This window comes from Oxyura jamaicensis, chromosome 4, assembly GCF_011077185.1.
Source record: "Oxyura jamaicensis isolate SHBP4307 breed ruddy duck chromosome 4, BPBGC_Ojam_1.0, whole genome shotgun sequence".
In the NCBI taxonomy this organism is placed as follows: Eukaryota; Metazoa; Chordata; class Aves; order Anseriformes; family Anatidae; genus Oxyura; species Oxyura jamaicensis.
In genome coordinates, this window is record NC_048896.1 from 89,416,303 (window position 1) to 89,430,512 (window position 14,210).

The following is a 14,210-nucleotide window of genomic DNA, read 5'->3' on the forward strand; positions in this document are numbered from 1 at the left end:
TTCTTTTTTTAGATCAACAGCCTGTTTTTTTTTAGATTTTTAGGACGTGATAGTTCCCCATATGGATCTAGCTTTATGGCACCAAACGTATCCCTTTTTCCTGGAAAATAAAAAATAATTGTCTGTGGCTATGCCCGTGTCGTGCTATGCGTTGGTTAAATAACTTGGTATCATTACTCACATGATTTGAAATACTTAGGCATTATTGCGTTGTTTTTTTTCTTAAAAAACGTACTGAAGGATTTTTAAGGAAAACATGAATTTCTCTGAAGGCATTAGCTCTGTCATCAGCCGGTCTGTTCTGGGAACGAGCGTGTGCATGCCCACACGGGCATGTTTGGTCGTCTGATAAGCATCAGGAGCTGCTATTTTCCTCTACGAAAGCACTTCTTATTACCACAGACCTATATAGGCGTTTTTGTCAAAAACAACATTCTGAAAAAGTGTTTCAGAAAGGTCAGTTGTCTGTAAAACTTGGGAACATTTTAATTTTTCTAAATCATGGTACCGGAATGAAGGAGATAAATCGAAGCTGAAGGACGCTTTGCCATTTCTCTCCCTGGTTTATACAAAACATTTGTGCGTCTCTATTTCCTTTTCCATATGTTGGAAGTGCCATATGGGGAGGTCACTCTGTATTTCAACTCGCAGATGAAATAGGCTAGGAGAAGCAAACCACTCTGAAGCAAATGGTTTTTCAGTGACAAAACAGAGCTGCATTTGTCACTTGGTGGGCATTTATGCTGTTGACTAATAATAGTGATTTGTGGTATTATAACAAAGAGGCATTGCTGTGGGATTTTTTTTTTTAAAGGGGAAAAAAAAGATTGCATGCTTAGGAGTAATGCTGTCTATAAAAGCCAGAAAGCTTGAAGGTGAATACAGCAAGCTGGCAAAAGGTACGGCGTATCCTTAGCTGATGGAAAACGTAGGTGAGCAGCTGCAATTACATCTTTTACATGTAGTAGGGTGAAAAACTGAGTTGTGCCTGAGTCGCTGAACAAACAGTAGATGTGGGGGCTTAGAGAGATGGATGATGAAGGGAAGAAAATAGCCAAGTAGCAAGATTTTGCAAAGGCTTGATGGGGAGCACGGTTGTCATCAGGGCTGTTTGGAAAACATACAGGAGATGACTTAAAGGCCGTAAGGAAGAATTGTGTTCCCCATCTTTTTTTTTTAATTTGCAAAATACAAGTAGCACAACTCGCATCGAGCCCAAAAGGCCTAGGAAGAGTGGGAGACAAATAATTTAAGACCAATGAAGCCTCGGGGAGGATGGAGGGCGAAGTCATGGTTCTGCTCTAGTCTTACTGAGCGCACGTGCCGTGCCTCCACAAAGCTGAAAATTAATTTCATCCTGGAGAAGCTCACAATTTGAGCTGTCAGCATAAAGACGGTGTGGTTTGCTCGGATCCAGGAATGGGATGGACAGAGGAAAAAAGAGCAGGATGTTGGGATCTGACTCTCAGTGGAGGTATGAGAAGGAGGAGGGCTCATCCCTAGGACGGGAGGGAGGGGCACGAGGAAAATAGAAATGGGAAGGAGTAGCCTTGTGAAGGTCAAGCCTTAAAAACCCAGACGTGGTTAATGCTGGGAAAGGACACGGAGGGTTTGAGGAGGATGAGGCTCCTGCGGACATTTTGGATGAGGAAGGGTTCAGTGCTGACCACTGTTTGTCAAGTGGAAGTAGTGGAAATTGGGTTACAGGCCTGGAAATCAAAGTCTGGTCCTTAAAAGGGATTTATCCGTTACGTTTTCAGACCTTTAATGGATTCTTGCTTTGAGAATGATTGTGGTTATTTTCTTTTCCTTTGTTTCCCCTCCTCCAGGCCACAAATAGAACTTGATGTAACAGTAAAAGAGCTGAATTTTATTTCTTAATGGAGTTCAGTGCCACCAAGTCAGGACAGCTTTTGGGATTTGCTTCCCTTTCATTCCCCCAACCACGAAAAGTCCTGTCATTACTCCAGAACGACAAAATTGTTCTCAGCGTAAAGTGGTTTTAGTGCTTTGGATTAAAAATGAATTAATGAATTCGGGAATCCCATCCTTTATTTCTTCTCTTGCAATCCACTTGCCCCAGTATTGTATTCCCCTTAGGAGTGCTTCCTTCTGAAAATCGTGTCACCTTTTATTTTGCGTCACAGAGATCTCAAGTTGGCCGTACCTGCTTCGTAGGATTTCAGAGGAAGACTTCCCAAGGCCTGTTCCAGCCTTTCTATTTTGGTAATGAAGACCCGCAACTTAGTGGTGGAAGGCAAATGATTCATTTGGTCAGGAAAATGCCACTTTTCTAAGTGGTTGTCAGGGCACGTCTAAAGCAAATACATTAAGATTAAAAGCAATCATCTTATGTAAACGTTTAGCAGAGTACGGGAAGCAGATATTGAATCAGCAGGCATCAACTTTGGGTAGATCGCAATAAATAGCTCGCCGTGCAGTTGCTAAATGTGGGCTTGGAAATTTGGCGTGGGGTCAGCTGCCAGGAAATACCTGAACTTCTTTGGTTTATGTGCTGAGTCGGGTATCAATAAAAAAAATTGCCCTGGGTTTCCGTAGCTTGAGGAAGTTTGGAGTGTTGAGTAACTGCGAAGTGATCTTTTCAGGCAAAGCATTTTGTAGGGACAGGGAGTTTCGGTTCAACGTAGCTGCTCGTAGCAGTCTGGGGGTTGTAGGAATCCCTTGGAGATTCGCTCTGGTTTATCAGCAGTGTATTGTAATGAATAAAGTATGGGGTTGCTTAATACTTTTTTCCTTTTTTTTTTTTTTTTTTAGGCCAGGAAACTCCATACTAGAAACGGGGAAGTAACAACAACCTCTTATGTCTTACACATTGTTCCCTTTTAACGTGACTGCGTGTCTTTCTAATTAAAACTGGGTTTGTGTGTGTGTATCCCTATTAAGTCAGCTAAGTAAACACAAGAAATGCTCTCGGTGCCTTACATTCTTCATGCCAAGATGTGTTCACCCATAAACTAGAAAAGTGTATTTCTAGACATCGTTGTAAATGCTTTGGGAAGTCTGTTTTCCCTGGCTTTGGTGCTTTACCAGGAGGAAATGATGGCCTCCGTTACCCGCCCTTTGGCCCAGCATCACAGTATCGGTGGGAGGGGGGCGGTTGGACCGTATGAGTTTCAGGGGGTCTTTTCCATTTCTTAATGATTTTGTGATCCTATGGCTCTCATGGAAGGGCTCTGGCACCCGGTGGTGCCCACAGCTGAGGCATTTCGGTGGGTGGCCAGGAGGGGACCGAGGCTTGTGGAATCCAAAGGAAGCCTTTGGACCAAGACTTTCCTGTCTGAAGACGCACTACTTACAAACGAACAAACTACTTACAAACTACTTACTACTTACATCTGGAAGCTGCAGTCAACTTCCTTCCCACCTGGCCCATTACGAACCCTTCATGCTCCTGCAGTAGCTCCAGCTTGCTGGTTGCACAGTCCCTTAGAAAACACCGGTTTTCATTTTCAGTTTAATTCCTGTAGACTGGGTGAGAGGGGAGAACAACCAATAGGGGCTTTTCCCAGAACAAGTCTGCCTTTTTTGGTGTGAGAAATATGCTGCTCGAGACAAGTACAGGTCAGGTGTTCAGGGCTGACCATTAGCTTAGCAGAGCAGCTTGCTCGTTTATCACGCACTTGGTAGAAAAGTGGATTCCCACTGAGGTTCCTCTACCCAGGCTGTGTGTACCCGACACCCTCTTTCCTTACCTTCATCACGTGAGATGCATGCAGTATATCCTGTAGAGGCTGGAGTTGGTTTGTTGGTGGATTTCAGGTCTCCGTGTCAAATTTTTGCTTCTCCTTGGTGCTGTCAGTCCCTCTGTTAAGCATCCTGCCTCTTCTCTTACAAAGCTAGAGCAGTCGGGGCCCAGGTTTTTCACGCGTTGCAGCAATCCGGCCGGCTTGATGTCTTTGATCTGGCTGTAGCAATTTTTATTCAGAGGGATGGAACTGGAATTTAAATTTACACTTGTTTAGAGTTCATGTTGCTAAATGTGGTTTTAGTTGAGGAAATCACTTTTCCACCAAAAAAAAATAGTGTAAGGAATCTGCGAGTCATATCAAGCAGCAAGCAGATTTCTGCAAGGATGCTGAGGAACATTACCCAAATGTTGATGAGGGTAGTACCTCGTTCCCTTAATTTTCTAAGATAATTTTGCTATTAAGAAAAAAATGAGTAAAAGTTGACTTTGACATCTGTTAGAATTGCAAAGGTGATAAAATGCAAATGAAGAAGCAGTTGCTCACAATTCAGAGTTGATGTGCATGTCCCACTTAGTCCCACTTATCTTACCCAACTGAAGATATATATTATTTTTTTTTTACATGTTTATTCCTAAAAATCGAATGTCTGGTTTCTTTTAATGTACAAATCCCGTATGTTTTACGTAGCAGGTTGGAGAGGTGGTGCAGGTGACTTTAGGTGATAGTAGCTGTAATTTCAAAGCCGACCAGGGCTAGGAAGAAAGCTGTGTTTAGTTGCTACCTTCTTGTTGTTCTTGCCTGTTTCCAGGATGGTAGAGAAATCTGAGTCTGCGTTTGTCCTTTTCATGGAGGAAGTGGAAAATCATTTTCTGGTAAAGCTATTTTAAAAAAAGATTAATCCAATAAATTGCAGATCCTTTGACTTCTGCTGGGTGTTGTAAGCTTGACCTAGTTTTGAATATCTTTGTGGCTTAAAGAAAAAAAGAAAGAAAAAAAAAAGACCTTAGGAACATATTATAAAGTTCATTCTGGAGACGTTCCAGCATGGGCTTGTATTTCACATACATATTTAATATCTAATTCATGTCGAGGGCAAAAAGAAAAATTGTTATAGTGTTACATGTGATTTAGATTTAATACACTGTTTAAATTGAGCACTCTAAAGGACACTGAAGTGTTTATAAGTTTATTTTTATTTTCAGTTGCTACTAAAACTAGTTAAAGGGGTGGAAAAATGTCTCATTTGCAACTGTTTTTTTTTTTTTTTTTTCCCAATTGCCAAATATTGTCGTTCCCCCTTCTCCTCCCCTTGCCTCCAGGTTTTGAAAGGAACCAAAATTAACATGCCTGTCCCTACTAATTATGCTTTCGATTTACACAGTGCATTATAATGACAAAACAACTTTGCTGATATACCAGCAGCTTTATGGCGCCGCAGCTTTGTGCGTCCGCCTGCGCCTTCCTCTTCCAAGGCCGAGTCCAGGGCTCTTTTCTAGTTAGCACGGGGGGCTCCAAAGGGCCTAGAGGCCGAAAGGCAGCAGCAGAGGTGAGGTGAGGACTCTCCCTGGTTTGTGACATGGGTTGGATGGAGATGGGCATCAGAGGGGGCGCAGGGCTGGTCCTGGTGCTGCCCTGCGAGTGAAGAGGGGACCAGGAATGATGCAGGAACGGGCCACGTTGCAAGCTTGGCTGAAAAGTAATGGAAAGTTGAGTTTTAGCCTCAACACAAAAAGGAAGAGCTGAAGGAGGAAAGAAAGTACATCTTCTTAAAATGAATTTCAAGCCGCAAGGCAGACCCCTGTTTTCAATAGTATCTGGTTTAAAATCTCAGGTTTGGCATCAAAAATCCGTGCGGGATCTTTAGATGGCAGTTTGTTCAAGCCTGTAAATCGGTCTTGAGCATCTTCTCCCAGACAGTCTGTAAGTTGCTTCCTGCTGCTCGCCACTTCGTAGTGCCTTTGCTGCTAGTTCCCTTGGCACGTGTCACAAAACAACGGTACAGGTTGAAGCTGCTGAAATGAACGGTAATCTGCCCAGATTTATAGGACATAAATTACCCAACTGCAGGGTCTTTTGGTAGGATTACTTTTAATGAGGATAATGGTGTTGATTTAACAATCTAGGTTTCTCTCAGACAGTTGACTTGCTGCCGTGCTACGTTTTGATTAGAAAACGAGAACGGTACAAAGGTACAAAACATATACTTTAAAGATTAAGTGGATTAAAAAGGGGCACTTCGTACCAGAGTCCTGCGGAGAATCGTTTTGGTCTTAATCCTTGTTGACATTTTTATCCATGTCACAGCAAAAGCTACAAAAACATCACAGATAATGTTTGTAGATGAGGCAAGGATGGAAGGAGCGGTGATTACTGGAAAGAGTAAGTCGGAGGCACAGAAGGCTCTGGATCACCTGGTTTAATAGGGTGAGTTCAATATATGATGTAACACCATCAAATGCAAAGCCCGATGCACCAAACCAGAAGCTACATGTACAGCGTGCATGGAGCCCTTTAGGGCTGCATCAGAAATGAGAGCTGCAGAAGTTGTTCAAGTATACACGAAACAGCTGGAGCAGCTTTAGGTGAGGTTGCTGGTGTTTGGGGGATAACACTGGAGGAATCAAACGTGGTTCCTAGCTTCTTGCGGGGTCTGCAAGGGTTTCGCTAAATGAGGATTGTATTTAATCAGCAGTTTGCATTCAGAGCTCCGTCCTTTCGTAAATAATACATGCTGCAGTTTTAATGTCTGTACTGCGTGTATCGCTGTGAACCTCTCCGAAAATAGAGATGGAATCTCCTAATGAAAATGAAAAGCCCATTAATTGCAATCAGAAGGAAACAAGCACTTAGAGAACAGGATTTTGCGAATGCAGCGTTTATTTCTCTTTAGAAGCTTGGGGATATCCTTAAAGGAAGCCGGGGTTGGTTTCCGCTCCCTCCCTCGCACTGGGGAGTTGGGTCTTGTTTCGGAGCACTCTTACTCCCTGCCTGTTTCTCAGCATCTTTTTGCAAAGGGAAAGGAGCTCATAGCATCTGCAGCGCCTGGGAGATGCGGTAGCGCTACAGCAAGCGCCGGCAGCCTGGCAGGTAGGTGTTACCTGGGTACGCTCATATCACCCTCAGAAAAGAACCGGGCTGCTTTTCGTTAGACCTTGCTTCAGACTCATTAGGAAAAAAAAACAAGAAACCAAAATGCAGACACGTAAAAAAGTCAGAGTAAGGGTTTTAGTGGGAGTGCAGTAAAGTTTGCAGTAACGTTTTGGAAGGGTGCTGAATGCCCGGCAGTCTTTGCACACCTTTATGGAAGGTGCTGAGACGTGTTTTCAGCTTTGTGGAAGCGAATGGCATCCATCGCTTCCCTGGCGGTACCTTCCGGAGGTGCGTTTGGAATAGCTGGGAAGCAAGCAACGCAATTTTCTCTTTTTATAGATTTCCTAAAATACCTCGGGAGAGCTATTCCGCGTTGCCTTGAGGGAGGAGGCAGTGCCGGGGTTGCCATGGCAATGGGATGTGGTTGTCACCGCCGGTCCCCGCAGCAGCACGCGTGGCCCATCTGTTCCCCGCGGCTGCGGGGGGCTTCGGGGTCTCCCGGGGGTTAAGGGGGGCCCTGGCCCCCGGGTGGCCCCCCGCACCAGGGGAAGGCAATGCCTATCAGGTGCAGGTGCTTCCTTTGCACTGGGGGACAAGATGCTTGAGAAATATGAGTATATATTCAAAATAAAATAATGGATTTATTTTATTTTTCAGATATTTTTTTTTCCTCAGGAGTAATTCAGTGCTTGGTGAGCAAAGGATGTCCTGCCTCGTGGCACTGGGTTTGTGTCTGGCTGTGAGCTGGAGCTGGTGCAAGGGATCCCCGAGTCAGGAGATGTCTTCAGCTGCCTGTGGCAGCTGTAACTCAGACCAAAAAAAAATGTGGGAATTGGGCTTTTTTTCCCTTAAAGGAAGCTGTCACTAGCCAGGAACCTCCTGCTGCTGCCCAAGGTCCTGGTTGGGGCAGGTGGGTGCCAGCCTCTGGCCGTGCCATGATAAATGCCACCACCCTTTGTGGCACTGCCCTGCCTTTTTTGGGGAAAAAAAACGCTGTTTTGTAGGTCCTGTGCTCCTTGCCTGAGTTCCCAGGAAAGGGAACCAATGCATGGTTTTTGTTCTGCTTTTTTTAGATACCATCTTAAAGTAAATAATAAGTATTTTTGAATATTCTACTTTGAAAGTACTTATTTTCTTAAACTTAGACCAGGAAAACTGAGCACAGTGACAGCCATGCGGCAGGTGCAACGTAAAACAGGCACCTAGGAGCCACACAGCTGGAAGACTTTTGATTAAAAAAAAAAAAAGAGAAAAATCTGAATTTAGCCAGATCCTTAAGTGTAAATGTAAACTACATTAAGTGTAAACTACTTACATGTAAATGAAAACTACAGAAAATTCATTTTCAAAGCATTCGGCTTGATGCAAAGGAAGATTGGAGAAAAAATACGGATTTCCCTGGAGGTTCCCTGTCTTCTCTGTCTTTTGCATCTCTTTGCCTTGCTGCTTTGTGGCTGCAACCTGAGTTTTTTGGGGGTTGCAGCCCCTCGGCTGGAGGTGGCAGCCCTTTGGTGGAGCTGAGCACCACGTCGCCACGTATTACTTTTCTGATTCACTGTGCTAGAATCCACGCGAGGAGGGTGTTATTGTATGGCAGCCTTACTCATCTAATTGAGCCTCCCGCTCATAAAACGTAATTAAGTACAGACTGCGGTAAGTGTAATTAATAAATCAGGGTGAGACGTCAGCTTCGGAGGATCCCGGGCCGGTTGCGTGCGCTGTTTCGTGGGCCAGCGGCTCTCTCAGCCCTTGGTGTGGAAATAGGGGCCCCGAGGTGCCACCCCCTGCCCCTTTTATTCATTCATTTATTGACAGTTTTTAATCAGTTACTTATTTAACCATTCTATATTCTATTTTGCTTGAAAGCTGCATTGCTGGCCCGAATCTCTTGAGTTGCCCAAAAAAAGCCCTGTGGAAAACCCATAAAGTGATGGCTGTGTTAGCATTCACTGATACTCCGTATTGCACACCTACGTATCCGTCCTGAAGGTGAGGTTGGGAAGAACGGAGGTGTTGCCTTAGGTTTGTGTTCGCTGCCATCCCTTTGTCACCGCTGTGGAGTCTCTCCATTAAATCTCAGCTAATATTAGAGTTTCTGAGGCAGTATTTGGGTATTCTGTTACTGAATAGAGTAACAGATCTTAATGACATCTGTAAACTGGCTAAATGATGCTTTGACTTCCATCTGTTCTTCCATTTCATGAAAGTGATGGAGTACATTTGCTTGGTCTGTGATGGCGCAGGTCGCTGAGTCTTTGTCCTGAGGTGCTCGAGCAGACCCCGTCCTCCTCCCAGCCTGGGCTGGAGGCGCTGCTTTAGGGGTTCTCTCTCCCAGCCCTTTTCAAACAGATCTAAACCAGTGATTCTGGATGTTCATAAATTTTATATTCAACAGAGCCCGTCCTTTTCCCTAGCATCATCAAACCCGATCACAAACCAGTTATTTTTTTTTAAAAAAAAAAAGCTACGGTAAAAAAATCCAGCTATGATAAAGAAATTCTGAACCAACAGGCAGGCTTTGCTTCTCCTCGTTCCTTTCTGTGAAATGAAGTTCTGTTTTTACAGGATATTTTTGGACTTGATACCCGTCAGTTTCCCTGTACTTCTGTCCCAGACCCAGAAGGAAACCACGCCGTGTGCTCCCACAGGGTTTGGGGCTGGGAGAGCTTGGGGAGAGATTTTTCCCTTTGTTCCCCAAAGGTTTTAAACTTTTATCTGCGTCTTACCCTGGGCATCAGGACCAAGAAGTAGCCAGACTCTAACCATAAGCAGTTGCTGCAGGTACTTTTTCCTTTTTTTTTTTTTTTTTAAATGCAATTTAAATGCAATTAATTCCTTGTGATTGCAAGGAAGATGAGGCCGTGTATAGTGTGGAGCAGTTTTCAGGAGGCAAACCAGCTGCAGAATTTAACTGCAAAGCTCTGCATAGATGGAGTGATGCTGTTAAACACGAGATAGAGTGGCTGTGTTGGTAAAAAGCACGCAGTCACACGAGGAAATGGTTTGTTTATTCCTTAGGACAAGTGCTTAGGTGCATACTTCAGTGTGATTAAAGGTGGGCTGCGGTTGCTTTGCCCAGTAGACTGAGCCATAAAAATGTGTGATATGAGCCTCCTAGTGAGGATGTTTCCTTCATCCCTTGTGGTACCACACACTTAGCTCTTTCAGTCTTCTGCTGAAATCTCCGTTTGTGCTGGGGCATGCTTGAACCACCGTGGCTTGGTTTTGCCTGGCTGCCTCTGCTTGATGGAGTGCCGTTCATTTGCAGGTTGTTCCTTTAGAAGAGAAAGGAGTTCATTCCAAACGTGAAAACTTTGTTTTTATGCCCGCTTTTATGCCCTGGAGCCTGTAAGCATCTCTCTTTGCCAATGGTTCTTTTGTTTCCTTAATAGAAGAGTGTATAGGTGGTAAAATGACTTCAGTGCAGATCGAGTGCAATAAGTCCCTGCTCCGTTAGCGTTTAGGGGAGAGGTCCAGCGAGAGGAAGGAGAGCTGTGGGATGGGATGTACTGAGGAACCAGGGAAAGAAATGCGACTTCAGTGACCTGACTTGTGCCCAGTGCATGCCGCACGGCTTCGAGGCAGCTCTTCAGACCAGGAGAGAAACCACCTCGTCCGCCGTCCGTATGGAGAAGGTGTGGGGCAGATGGCCCAACTCATTCTGCTGAGTTCACCACCGCAGGTCTCTGCTGGATTTTACCTCGGGTTAACTCGTTCAGCGCTCCGTCAAGAGCGCGGCGGCGATCGCAGGGCAATTTCAAGGCGATTGTGCAGGGCTTGATTCGATTGGAAATGCGGGTGTTGAATGGCATTGCTGCAGCTCGCACGGGGTTTATAAAAGATTAATTGTATATCAGATGGGGGATTATATTTGGAAATGTGCGCTTATGCCACGTATGCTGCGGCAGTAAATACTTCATGACTGCATGGATTTCAAATAAAGCGTCTGGTAATAGAAATGTTATTCTATAAAGCCAATTCCTGCCATGAATTCCAAGTGAGAGCCTTCCAAATACGTATTTTTTTTTTGTTCCACATGTTATTGAGTAAAAGCAGTCTTTGGTGAGCAAATGGACAAGAGACTCTTAAATACTTCCCAAAACAAGATCCTTGAATACTCCGCTAAGATATGTTAAGGACTTTCTGAAAGCCATGCCCCGTTGTGTATTACAGATGGCTTTTTAAAGTTGGTTATTCTAGAATTTTACAAATGGCAGGCATGTCTCTGGATTGCTAGAGTCCATGGAATTGACTTAAAATGTGTTTTAATAAGGTTTTGGACTTAGCTTGTTTCTCTCCAGTATTGGAAAATCAGCTGTTCTTACTTGCAATTTTGTCTGAATTCTCAGCCATTCGATGTGGAAGCTTGAACTGGTGAATGGGGGGGCTCTGGGAGAACAGACAGGTCTGGCTGGTGAGGACCTCACAGATGCTGTAGGGTAGCTTAGAGCAAGGCAGGTCCGGGGGCAGGTGAAGTTTTTCTGAGATGTTTGCCAAAACATCTTGGGGGAAGTCTGAATGTTTTGTGTAGCTGGAGACCTCCACAGCACGGTGAAGTACCCTGCAAGGTGGCTCTATGTTATAATATATAGCATATAATCATAATACACGTGCACACACACGTATATCTGTGGTCTTATATATATATATATCCACACAGACACACACCTATAGCCATTTTAGTACAGGAAATAAGAAATTACTCTGTCCCCCGAGCATGAATTATTGCAAGTAACACAGACTCTGCAGCTGAATTGCTGCTTTGATTGTTGTTTGCTCAGGAAGATAAACTTCATTAATCAGTGTTTTTATTACTTTATTTATAACTCGTAATGAAGTTGTGTGATAGCAGGTTTTAAAGGTGGGAGTTTTTCTTACCTGAATTTGAGGCATTAGAGATTTTGTTTTTGTTACTGTTAGAAGTGCTCTCATTCTTAGTCATGTAATTTAAAGGAACAATCAAGCATTCAGTCATCAGATTTAAAGGAGTAAAGACTTAGAAAATAAGAAAAATCTGCTTTACTTTAGAGTTTATAGCTGCATATTGGCAAGTTTTCCCAACTTCACGGTTTTTCTGCTGAAATATTAGACCTGGGCGAGGAGGCGATAGCAGCAGAGCGAGAAGCCCCCGGGCTCCGTGGAGCAGTTCCAGATGCCGGTGGGAGCAGTCTGATGCCCTTGTGCTTTGTAAGGGACCGCTTGCGGTACCATAACTCTTTTCTCTATTTTAGGAAAATTTGTTTAAAGCCTAACATTTGCACATATGGAGTCTCTTCTGCAGGGTGAATAAAGGTGGGTTAGGGGAAGGTGTACTTTGCTTGAAAAAAAAAGAACAAAAACTGCTTTGTGTAAGAGGTGTTATTTATTTATTTATTTATTTATTGAATCTTCAGAATTTCACTTATCCTCTTACTTCTGAAGTTACATTTTTACTGTCAGACTGGTTTAATTCCTGACCGGATTCTTTATACCCTTACCTACTGCTTTCACTTGAAATCCAGTGAGATGTGTGTGCCCTGCCACTGCTAACCTGCTCCCAGCATACCCCCTTTAATCCCTGCAGCCCCAGCCAGCAGAAAACAGATGCCTCACAAGGATGCCATAGGAAAAAAGGTGAAGGAAATTGGCTTTTCCTCAGATCTGCTTCCTGCTCTGTCTGCTCTTGGACGTGAGGAACAGGCTCCTGCCAAGGCTGGGTGATGCTGGGCATGTGGGAACACTCCTCCAGGGTTCCCCTGCCCTGTGGTGCTCCGGCACCTTTTTCCCCAGGTGTCTCTGAGGAGCACTGTGTGCTTGGGCATTCCTGTTTTCCTTGGGCATTCCCGTTTCCCAATGTATTTGCCTGTCCTGCGTGTTTCTAGCTAATTTGGGCATTACACATTATATACGATTATGGTAGCGCCTTGAGAGCGTGGGTCAACACCCTATTATTGCCCTCCGTTGGTCAGCAGCAAATCACCGAAAAATCATTTTTGCTGCATATTGCAAAATGAAAAATAGAAGTTAAATTCTAACTCAAGGTAATCACACGACTCGCAGACCAGAGGATGACGGTGGGAAAGGTGGCTGAGCATCTCGCAGCAGAAGCCAGCAGGGCTCAGGAATAAACGTTGAGCGGTGCCAAGAGAATTACCGGTGGATCTGTCAACTCGCGTGGGATAAGTTATTGTTATCCTTGTTCTCCACACTGTGCGGTTTTCCAGCATCGGTGGCGTTTGGCAGTTACAGGGTGTTCTCAGTTTGCAGTGGAAATACAGGTGTAATCTGTGCAGAACTGTTCTGCTGGGTGTAAAGTACCTTCAGCGGGTGCGTTCCCGTGGTTTAGTGGTCTGCTGTTTCGTCTTCGGAGTTTGGATCTTGTCCTCGATGGAACAGAAAACTCCTGCAGAGGACGGTTTACTGATAAACACGTCTGCATGAACAACACGGGAATTTTACTTTAATTACATACAGGGGAATGAAAGGCCTGGGATAGTGGAGCGGGAGCAGTCTGGGAGCCGAGGAGCATCCACGTGGAGATGAGAGCTGGAGCCCGTTGGTTTGTTGGGCCCTTGTTTGAGGGGAAATGGCTTCGGTCTGCAGTGACAGTGCAGGAGGGAGCAGGCCTGATGCCATGTGGCGTGGGATGCTGAGCACTTCCCTTGGGGCACAGGGACTCACTAGGTTGCGACTGGGGATGGAAAGGCTGATGTACATACATGCAATTTAAGGCTTTTTGACACCTAAAACCTACAAAATCTGGTTAATCGGGATCTAGTCGGGTTTATTAGCTGCTTAGGGCTTCCTTGTGCCACTGAGTTGAGCCTCCCAGCTCAAGTGTGAGCTGCAAGCCTGCTGCAGCCTCGCCTGGGTCTTAATTTTGGGGGGGTTAATTACGTTCCTGAACGCCAGCGTGCTGTTACCTTTTTAGAAACACATGCAGATGTTGTTCTTAACATCTATATTTATCTCTTTTTTCGGGGCCAAGAGGTTTCTGATAGCTATATATAGCTTATGTGTGATTTCCGGAGGGACCGCAGGCAGTAAATCAAGCTCCGTCAGGCAGGTACGCGTTTTCTCCTGCAGCTTGCAATTCTCATGAGAAAGTTGAAAGAATCATGAATTAAATTACACTTAATTGGTAATGAATTTAAATTCATTCAGTTTATTTCAGTTTCTTCTACTTGGAAAGTAATTAAATATGGGATGCGGATGCTTGCAGAGATGGTAATGTCTCAGAAAACACTTTGTACTGAAATAGGAATGTCGAGTGAGGCAGGTAACTGGCAACTGGAAGAAGTTGATGAAATATTGTGGGATGGATGAAAATACTTCTACGTTCTCAGTCTGTGACTTAGAAAGCCAGTATAGAAAGAAAGGTTGGTTTTGCTTCTGTGCCTTTTGTTGGAAAAGGTGAGGAGGTTGTCATTA

General features: G+C 44.4%; 1 protein-coding gene across 5 annotated transcripts in view; it reads left to right on the forward strand.

Moving 5' to 3' along the window:
* The window catches only part of CTBP1 (C-terminal binding protein 1), a 226,608-nt gene that overhangs the window by 95,983 nt on the left and 116,415 nt on the right, over positions 1–14,210 (forward strand). For 2 of the 5 annotated variants that reach the window (XM_035326458.1, XM_035326459.1), the window contains exon 1: positions 6,563–6,797. The exons of the other annotated variants lie outside the window; for them this stretch is intronic. In XM_035326458.1, the coding sequence (XP_035182349.1) occupies positions 6,578–6,797 (220 nt within the window). In that variant the 5' untranslated portion in view covers positions 6,563–6,577. Of the gene's footprint in view, positions 1–6,562; positions 6,798–14,210 lie in introns of those variants that run through there. 5 annotated transcript variants of the gene reach the window in all.